General features: G+C 37.1%; 1 protein-coding gene across 2 annotated transcripts; it reads right to left on the bottom strand.

Moving 5' to 3' along the window:
• Positions 1–330: 330 nt before the first annotated feature.
• On the bottom strand, positions 331–9048 carry LOC106055740 (chitinase-3-like protein 1). Of its 2 annotated transcripts, XM_013212160.2 has the most exons (11): positions 8903–9048; positions 8322–8384; positions 5793–5976; positions 4520–4745; positions 3937–4052; positions 3683–3809; positions 2480–2680; positions 2009–2134; positions 1542–1616; positions 813–969; positions 331–457 (listed from the first exon to the last, which is right to left on the bottom strand). In XM_013212160.2, the coding sequence occupies exons 2-11, from the start codon at positions 8371–8373 to the stop codon at positions 369–371; spliced, it is 1353 nt and encodes a 450-aa protein (XP_013067614.2). In that variant the 5' UTR covers positions 8374–8384; positions 8903–9048; the 3' UTR covers positions 331–368. The 2 variants fall into 2 exon arrangements, with proteins under 2 accessions (XP_013067614.2, XP_055868675.1); XM_056012700.1 differs by lacking the exon at positions 1542–1616.
• Positions 9049–10278: the final 1230 nt, after the last annotated feature.

Below are 10278 nucleotides of genomic sequence, written 5' to 3'. Positions count from 1 at the left end.
TATATGTAATGTACAATGGTGGACAATTCAACATTAAACAAATTATTATTATGTGAAAAATTCTCTGGCACTATGTCAAGCTTCGTTAGAGAAACAAAAATTCATTGTAGTCTCCCTTTAACTGTGTTCACTGAGAAATATTCTGGTGATGCAGCGGTACCGTGCTCTGACAGGCAACGAGAATCTTTAGGTGCCTTTTGTATCTTTCAGTTATCCTCAGTTGATATAACAACAAGATATGTTATTTTAGACAACTTCCATAACCGCTTATTATTATTATTTGTTTAATTAGGGATTTTTAGATGACATAAGAAAAATCATAAGCAACAAACAAAAACATAATGACTATTATAACAAGTTCAAAATCGTTACGTTATACCTTTGTTCTTTGTTTCTGATAACATTGTTACGGTTGTCTCTATTTCCGATAATTTTGTTTCGGTTGTCTTTCTTGTTGCTGCGGAAAGAGACAGTCAGTAAACATTGTAACTGGAAGAGAATAGATCATGTAAAATAAAAGCAGGAACTAGATAACAACTAATCCAAGTTACTTGCGTCTACTGTTGCGAATGACGCAATGTTCGCTGCTGCTGCTGTACATAATGTTTGACAATTGTCAAACGTAGCTATAAGCATTAACAAAATATCGAAACTACACAGCTACACAGCTACATATACTGAATCAATGTACATTAATCGAGTTTACTTCGGTATTACAGAAGTCTAAATGCTCATTCTTGGTGCTGGAGACGTTTAAACAAAATACCTAAGCTATAGCCAGGCCGACTCTTACAAAACAAATGAAAACTGACCTGTGGTCAGTGCTCCAGGTGGCTTAGTTGGTGCTGTCGTGTGTGTTGTCTTTACGGAATCTGTAGAAGTTGTGTCAAGGTTGTCTGGACTTGAGTCCAAGGCTTCCATGACCTTTTTGACCGTAGAGAGAAGTGGGTATCTTCCTTGTTCACATCCCTTCAGAACATGTAGGTCAAAGAGACAGAACATGTAGGTCAAAGAGAGAGAACATGTAGGTCAAAGAGAGAGAACATGTAGGTCAAAGAGACAGAACATGTAGGTCAAAGAAACAAAACATGTAGGTCAAAGAGACAGAACATGTAGGTCAAAGAGAGAGAACATGTAGGTCAAAGAGAGAGAACATGTAGGTCAAAGAGACAGAACATGTAGGTCAAAGAGACAGAGCATGTAGGTCAAAGAAACAGAACATGTAGGTCAAAGAGAGAGAATATGTAGGTCAAAGAGACAGAACATGTAGGTCAAAGAGACAGAACATGTAGGTCAAAGAAACGGTCAAAGAAACAAGTTTTCACACTTGCATTTCAAACAGTTATGTCATATGGCTAATATATATATATATATATATATATGTGTGTGTGTGTGTGCGTGTGTGTGTTATACTATTGTATAATGTGGCTTAAGACACAAAACAATTTCTCCACGTTCATATGGTAAGGTGGGGGTAGGCGGAGGGGAGGGGAGAGATAGGAAACTCCACAATGTGACAAAAAAAAATTCAAACAACTAACCGTTCCGCTAAAATCATCCTGGTCTAGTGACCAAAACATAAATCCAGCCAAACCGTTCTTTCTAGCCCACGTGACCTGTAAAAAGTGTTTCAACCTTCATGCAAAGTGTGATTAGTTGTGATACTATTAACATACTTTATAAGCTACTAATTTAAAATAAAAAATAATTTGATTGGTCTTGTTAGCTCAAAGAGTTGCCGTGATACTTTAGTTCAGACATGAAACTGAAAAGAGATTGAAACTATACCGCGGCTAATTTTTCAAAATTAAATAGATATCCCAACAATAGCAATATAGGCCTAAATAACAACAGGAGCAATAACAACAGCAATAAAAAGCAATAACAACAGCAATAAAAGCAACATCAACAGCAACAATACCATCTACCCTTAAAATCGCCAGGTCTGACAGGGGTACTTTGCTTTGTTTTTAAAAAGAAGACAACACAAATCCATGTTTGAACTGACCTTCTCTCTGATCGTGTCCGTGTCTTCATAGGAGATCCAGTTCTCCCCACTCACCAAATAAACAGCTTTGTGTTTCTCGTCAAACACCCTGGCAGTCGATGCGTTGGACAACATAAATCTACAAATCTGTTTATATATTAATTGTTATAATGGAATTTGAGTGGAGAATAGCTTACGTATAACTTATACTATAACGAATACATTTTTTTTTACCAGACAGACAGACAAACAGACAGACAGACTGAGTTGATATAAGCTTTGTAAAAAATGGTTTGCTGATGTAATTTTCGAAATACAAGGGTTTGATTTCACAAAACCAAAGGTAGCCCCAAAGCAAAGGTAGCCCCAAAGGTAGCCGTTGCACACATTATTTTTAGCACGCTACAAGATATGATGAAATCGGAATTTTCTAAAGCATTAATAGTTAATAAGATCGAAACATGAACAGATATACAAAGTCTAAACATATACCTCTGGATAAACTATGGCTCCAGGTAACATATACTCTGGTGAGACTTTAAAAAACGTTCCATAAGGCTCTGTCTTTGTCGGTGAGCCTAGATCTGTTAAAGACGTATCTTGGAGAACCTGCCACTTGCCAGCTCCTCTAACAGCAATAATTGTCTTGTGAAGAGGGAGCCCCAGGCTACGGTAAAAAGACACTGCCCACTCCTGAAATGAAACATTTTTAAAACCGCCGATAAGATGACCATACTGTTTTTGTGCCTGTTGGGTGACGTTGTGATTAGTGGTAGCCGTGATATTAGGGGATTGCCTCCCCGCTTTCCAAAACACACGAAGTAAGCTGTCCCCGGAATATGCTTCGATATCTTGACGGACAGACGAACAGAGAGACATATAGAAAGTGCAAAAACAAAAATGACTCTCCTCAAAGCTAAAAAGAGAAGTGCCGTATTTTAGTGTTGTTTTTGTTTTGTTTTGTTTTGTTTTTTTACTTGTTATCACTAAATTCGTAAGGGAATCAAGAAATGGCGGAGACTTGGAATCGAACTCTGCCATCTGGAGAGCATACCACTCGGCCAGCTTGTGTGCTTCAGTACGAATTATTTGCTAGAGAGCGGATAGACAAAGTGGTCAAGTTATAGATCATTTTACAAGATCTGGTTTTGTATTGTTCAAATAGGAAATAGGAAACATTAGATATTTCTTTCAAGGATTTAGAACAATTTGAAAGAACACTAATACCCCCCCCCTCCCTCTTTAGAAATGTAGACTGTTGGGAGATATAAATGTGTCAGACTTTGGATAAAGAGAGACATTGGGCTTGGGTGTGGGGGAGAAAAAACTTGTTCAAACAGAGTGAGTTGATAGAAGCTTCGTAAAAATGTTTCATTGTAAGAAAAGCAGGAACTTTGTACAAAAAAAAAACAAACTTTTAAATCGACATGCATAAAAATATGAATGGAGATATTTACACGTTTGTTTTGTTGTTTTTTGTTTAGAATTTTGTAACTCATTTCAGCATTGACGATTCTAGATCTTGATATTGCTAAGATTAAACACATATCAAAGAGAGATAATTAGGTCTCTACTTAACGTAGGCCTACATTGAACCAAAGTAACAAAGCATTTTTTTTTCACTAGAGCTTCAAAGACAGTAAACTTACCACAATACTGAACATAGAAATAAATGAATGAATGTGCACAAGTTACCGTGCTGTGCTCCTTGTTGAAGTTCGCGCCTTCAATCGCGTACAGGGGGCTGTCGTAATGTGTTATCTGGTCGTAGAATGAGCTGACAAAGTCAAAGGTCATAAGAATGGCGTAGTCAATATACTCTCTGGTAGATTAGAGAATGTACCAATATTTAACACAATGATATTTGTATTGTAAACAGATTTTCTGAAAGCAGTTAAAGTTGGTTGGAGTAAACTCATAGACCTACTAAGTCCATATGAAACTCTTACTTGCTAATCTCTTGAATAATAGGAGCCTCGGCCAGTTCATTCCTTAAAGCAAGGATGTTGATGGTTAGAAGCAGACGGGGTGACCCGGGATCCACATCAAAGGCTCTTCTTATACTCTGTGAAGCATTGTGTCATGTGATTACTCGAGACCAATCGTCATAGAAGGCTGGAACACTGACCTGCAACGTCGCAAACTGTGGGCCGTGGAGACCAATGGCTCGTTGCCACGTCACAGGTCTGTGACTAAGAAGATGTATTTGTGATATAATCAAATAATCTACTCAATCAACGTAATCATTCAGTGTCGTCGATCAATGTAATAATTAAATGTAAATCAGCGATATCAATCAATGCTATCAATCCATTAATCAATATAATCATTCAGTGTAATTGATTGATAAAAAGTGTGGTGCGCTAGTATGCTATATTCATGCGGCATCCGGCCTTTACAACATAAAACCATGTAATGAACATGCATGTCAGTGCATCATTTATGAGGGAGTTTGCTTGTTTAAACCACAATTTATAAAGAGTTTAATTATATTTGCTTAATAATATGCCATTAAAAAGAAAGAGAACTCACCCTTAGAAGTCTTAGATAGTTTTCACTTGTGGTTTTGTGTATCCAATAAATATCCAGCCCATCAAAACCAAGGACTCTCAAAATGCCCACAGTGTTCGTGGCAAACGTGTCCGCTGAGGTGTCCGTCTGAGAAACGTTAAGGAAGCCCTCTCCCCTGTCTGTGTCCCCTCCTAAAGACAAAAGTGTTGTAAGCTCTGGGTTTTTGGTTTTCAACTCATTGAAGTGCCTGAAAAGTAGAGGAACATCAATAACTACTGAAGATTTTCATACGTGGAGGTAAAACTATAAATAACTAGCTTTTAGGTGTATCGGTGTAGAACAAAAAGTGTTGATATTCTTTGCTTTTTAAAAGTTATATAATAGTTTTTGTGTGCGCTTTTTTTACACTGCAGAATCAAATTTTCTTTGGCGCAAAATTTTAATTATTGAAGAAGCGTTATAGAGGAAGAATCAGACTTTAACTGTATGGCTTAAAACTTAACAAACAGGCAACTAACTAAGACTAAGACTGCTTTATTGATCCTTATGGAAATTTGTTGTGATTACAAGGACTCTTTTTTTCATATAAAGACAACACGACAGAAACATACACATAAATAGAACAGACACAACAGTTCATTCAGCGACTACACACAGGCATCTTGGTCCTTTTCATGTTTCCTGATCAACGAGTGGCGTTAATATAGTCTGACCGAATAAGGAACGAACGAGTATTTGTACCGCTCTGTGTCTTGTCTTAACAGAAGTCGTCTAGAAGTCGTCATGATGGAGCTGGTGGTTGTTGTCTTCCAAGATTTGTCCACAGTAATAAAGGAGAAGGAGGCGCGGTGGCTGAGCAATAAAGCGCTTGGCTTCCGAACCGGGGACCGGTGTTCGAATCCTGGTGAAGACTGGGATTTTTAATTTCGGATTCTTCGGGCGCTTCTGAGTCCACCCAGAAGCTAATGGGTACCTGATTTTAGCTGGGGAAAAGTATAGTCGGTTGGTCGTTGTGCTGGCCACATGACACTCTCGTTAACCGTAGGCCACAAAAACAGATGACCTTTAGTTCAAATCCTTTTTTTTTTTTAATTTATTTGGCAACTGTGAAGTTCCAGATAGTTTCATTTATAGTAGTAACTTTGCAAAATATTTGACACTTATCGGATGTTCCTTCAGAGTTGAAGATAATCTTCTTTCTAGAGCAAACATCTCGCTGGACGACGGGGGATGGTAGCGGGCAGGGTATGAACCCAGGACCATCAAGACGACCGAACGACAGCCCAGCACTTACCTATAGTCTGTGCTAGATGATATCGACAGTGTTTTTTGTGATGTGTCTATTTCTCCGAAAGCGTAGACCAAGTGGGTACATAAGGTGGTGTCAATGTCGCTGGTGTCAAACCTTGAGAAAGGCGACGCCCTTTGGGCTGTCCAGTTTAAGTAGTAACATACACGTAGAAACCCTTCGGTGTGATCTGTTTCAATGGAAGCATTTAAAAGTTAGAAAACTGGGGGGGAAAAAAACTGCTTAAAGGGAAGTAATCAAAATAAACAGAATGGTAAAAAAAACTTTACAAGGGAAGTAATCATAAAAATACAAATAATACACATATTTTTTTTATATAACGCTTATATTAAAACGCTTATCTCCCCTTCCTTTACAAAATTTGCTACATTAAAAAAAAAAAAAAATTTAAAATGTCGTTGTTTTTGACATTTTATCAAAACTGATTACATAAATTTAAAATGCACAATTATTTGAGAAACATTGAGTTGAACATTCTAATACCACATTATTAAAGAGATCCTTATGAAAGGGGCAATGATATACGATAGTGTTACTCGGCTACTTCCGAAAGGTAAATCAAGGCTAATCAATCTCTGAACAGGTTTACGACCTTGGAAAAATCGTCGTGCAAATCCGGAAATACAAATAAAGTATGTAGATCAGATTTGTATATTAAAAAAAAAAGTTGGATAGCTCTGGAAAATAGCAAGAGAATAAGGCTTCTCTGTCCAGATTCAGCGACATGTCTAAAGCCAATGAAGCTGTTGTGTCCCAACAGACTCTGGAACTCTTCAACATCGAGACGGATACAAGATTAGGGTGTATCTTATCCCCATTTCTTTTTCTTGTAGCTATCGACGATGTCATAAAAATACATTAAACAGGCTGCCTTCGGGTTTCAATGGCGTAAACCAAACCGAGTTGGATTTGGCAAACGACATAGCATAACTTTGCAGTACAATTAAATGTATACACGAGATGACGGATAATGACGCCCTCAAAGTTATACATAGGCCTTTAGGGTGCAGGTTACCCAGTTCCCTCCATCAACATTGGTCATATAGATCTTGAACAAATGTAAAAGTTCACCTATTTAGGCAGTGTTACCAAAGGCAATGAAGTTTCATGGTGTTGCATGTCGGATTGGAAAGCAGAAGCCGTCTTAAAAAATATAAGGCACCCCCCCCCCAGCACCCCCTTAGTGACGCCACTGGTTTGGAAGATATTTTATGCAACTATACTAAGAATGCATTTAAATAACATATCTTTCCTTATACTTATAGCCACTAGCGGATCCAGAACTTTGGAGTGGGGGGGGGCGATTTTTTTCCAAACCCTAACCCTAACGCCCAGTAAACCCTAACCCTATACATAAACGTGCGTACAGCATATATATATATATATAATAATAATAATAATAATAATAAGCAGTATTTCTCAGTATTTTCTTGCATTCTTCACTGCAGAAACGCATTCTCCTGACGTTTACAGCTCATTATTAATCAGTGGAATTCGGGGCGTAGCCCCGACGCCAAAAGCGTTTTCTTGCATTCTTCACTGCAGAAACGCATTCTCCTGACATCTACAGCTCTTTATCCATCATTGGAGTTCGGGGCGAAGCCCCGACGCCAAAAGCGTTTTCTTGCATTTTTCACTGCAGAAATGCCTGCTCCTGACAACTACAGCTCACTATTCATCAGTGATTTTCGAGGCGACGCTTAAAGCGTTTTCATGCATTATTCACTGAAGAAACGCATTCTCCTGAGATCTACAGCTCACTATTCATCAGTGAGTTTCGGGGCGAAGCCCCGACGCTTAAAGCGTTTTCATGCATTTTTCACTGAAGAAACGCATTCTCCTGACATCTACAGCTCATTATTAATCAGTGGAGTTCGGGGCGAAGCCCCGACGCCAAAAGCGTTTTCTTGCATTTTTCACTGCAGAAATGCCTGCTCCTGACAACTACAGCTCACTATTCATCAGTGATTTTCGGGGCGAAGCCGCGACGCTAAAAGCGTTTTCTTGCATTTTCATTTTTTACATTTTGTAATTTCTTAACTACCGCCCCCCCCCCTGGATCCGCCAGTGCTTATAGCATGTTTAGTGAGCTGTGACCTAATCTCAAATTGAGGACCAGTGTGGAGAGACAGTGTGGGGGAGACATTGTTTCCGTACTGTCCCCAGCAAACAGACAACTCTGCTCGAGTCGGGATTCGCAGCCAAGCGGTTTTGGCATCACGATCGCCCACACATCCCACACTGTGGATATCTCCAAAGACACAGCCTACTTCAATAATAAACATATTACTTATCTTAATAATAATAATGATGATAATAAGGTATTGCTCTTGCTAGAGACTACAACTTTAGCTGAGGGGACGTTTAAATCTTGGACTATTAGCCTAAACAAACAAATTATACTAATTTAAAAACAAATATTATAATTTAAATAGAGAAAGTTCTGTAGGCAAAGATAAAGATTAATCTGTGATTGAAAAATACGTTTTATTGACATAAAAATTTTCCACTTACCACAAATTAGCATTGTCATTAAAGCGACATAACCGCCGCAAACTGGGCACATTATTGTCTGCCCTGCAATATAATTAGAAATTCGTAACGCATTTTATTTTTACAACGAAGAACACACTAAAGTACTTCGAAAGACACAAAGATTGGTGCACATTTCTTGTTCCATATGCTAGGAAAAATTCGTACAATTTCTTCCTCTTCCCTAGTGCCATAAATGAATAGAATGTGTTGCCTGAATCAGCCAGGAAAGCCAACAACTTAGCAGAGTTATCACATGTATGACTAGATTAACACATGAAGGGATTAGAACGTAATACTCTTCTCCTGTGAAGTATTGTCTGTAAATTATAACATGAAATAAGAAGAGCAGTATTTTAATCTCTAACTCTCTGTGAATGTAGGCTTACAGACCTGTAGATGGAGCCTAATAGACCTATATACATATACACATAAAAGGTTAGCCCTATTTTAAATACTTATTCACTCACAAATATAATCGAAAGAAAAAAAAAACATGACCTATAATACGCAAATCAATTATGAATATAAATCTTAAATAACAGCTAAAGGAGTGTAATTACAATATGTATAGGTCTTGGTGAAATCAAATTCGATTACAACGATGAACCAACAGGAAACTAAAATGCTTCAAATCAATGCAGTTCTCCACCTGTAGGCTATGCCTCATGAGATGACGTTACATCCGTCTTTGGCTCACTTAGTCTATTTGTTTAACTATCTCAAGGAGTACGAACTTACAAAGTTAGCACCAAGTCAGCAAATAAAACCGAGTCGTTTGATTGGACGCTTATGGGGATTATTCAATGTGCATTTTTTTTTATTTACACTTTCTTGTGTTTTTTTTTAACAATTTAAAAAACACTGACAAAATTAACACAAATGTATTTGGCATTAAAAGTCTATTAAAAACAATTTCCGAATGTAAATCTTAGACTACTAAAATCTACTAAGATACATATATATATGTCCTTTATATAGGCCTTCTTCTTCTAATTTCAATTAAATTCAATAGGTCTAGACGTTCAATGGTTAAAATAAATTATTTAATCTTGTTAGGCTCAATTTTAATTGATCACACATCAGAATGGTCCGGGAGGGGGTGGTGGTGTCTTAATTACACATCTATTTTTTTAAGTTTTGCTGATCCGAAAGTCTAAATCCATGTTTGTTTGTTTTTCTTTTCTTTTTTTTTTTTTTTGTTATTTGTGTTGTTTTTTGTTTTTTTTTGCCTTGTTTTTTTTTTATTTGTGTTTTTTTTTGTTTGTGTTTTTTTTTTTTTTTTTTGCTTAGAGAAACGATGCTGCTGACCTACTAGGTAGATGTGATAATTCAGAACAATTAATATAATCAAATAATTTAATCAATGTAAACATGCTGCAGACCTACTAGGTAGATGTGATAATTCAGAACAATTAATATAATCAAATAATTTAATCAATGTAAACATGCTGCAGACCTACTAGGTAGATGTGATAATTCAGAACAATTAATATAATCAAATAATTAAATCAATGTAAACATTCAGAGTAGTCGATGAATGTATTCATTCAATGTAAATCAGTGCTATCAGTAATTTTAACAAGAGTTTTCAGAGTTGTTCTACAATTGGCTTCATTCCAAGTAAGAAATACTGACCTTTGCAACTTTAAAACTGTTTAAATGCTGTCAGTATCAAGAGTCGTGTTGCCAAATCTGAATGACTTCCATGACAAATTAAATTTCAACCACATGGCAAATTGAAAGTAGCGGTGGTGACAGTGGGAGAATAAACACGAAAAATGGTTACTTTGGTGGCTCTTAGGGACGGCTAATACAATATCAGTCAGAACTTTGTCATGAGAAGTTTTATTGCGCACCATAAGGTTCAGTTCTTGTAGTTCTCTCTACCATTCAGATATGCTCTCTTTTCATTTTTGTTCTAACATTTATGCCTACT

Source organism: Biomphalaria glabrata, chromosome 15, assembly GCF_947242115.1.
Source record: "Biomphalaria glabrata chromosome 15, xgBioGlab47.1, whole genome shotgun sequence".
Classification (NCBI taxonomy): Eukaryota; Metazoa; Mollusca; class Gastropoda; family Planorbidae; genus Biomphalaria; species Biomphalaria glabrata.
The sequence above is the reverse complement of the archived record's forward strand: the minus strand, read 5'-3'. Positions and strand labels throughout refer to the sequence as shown.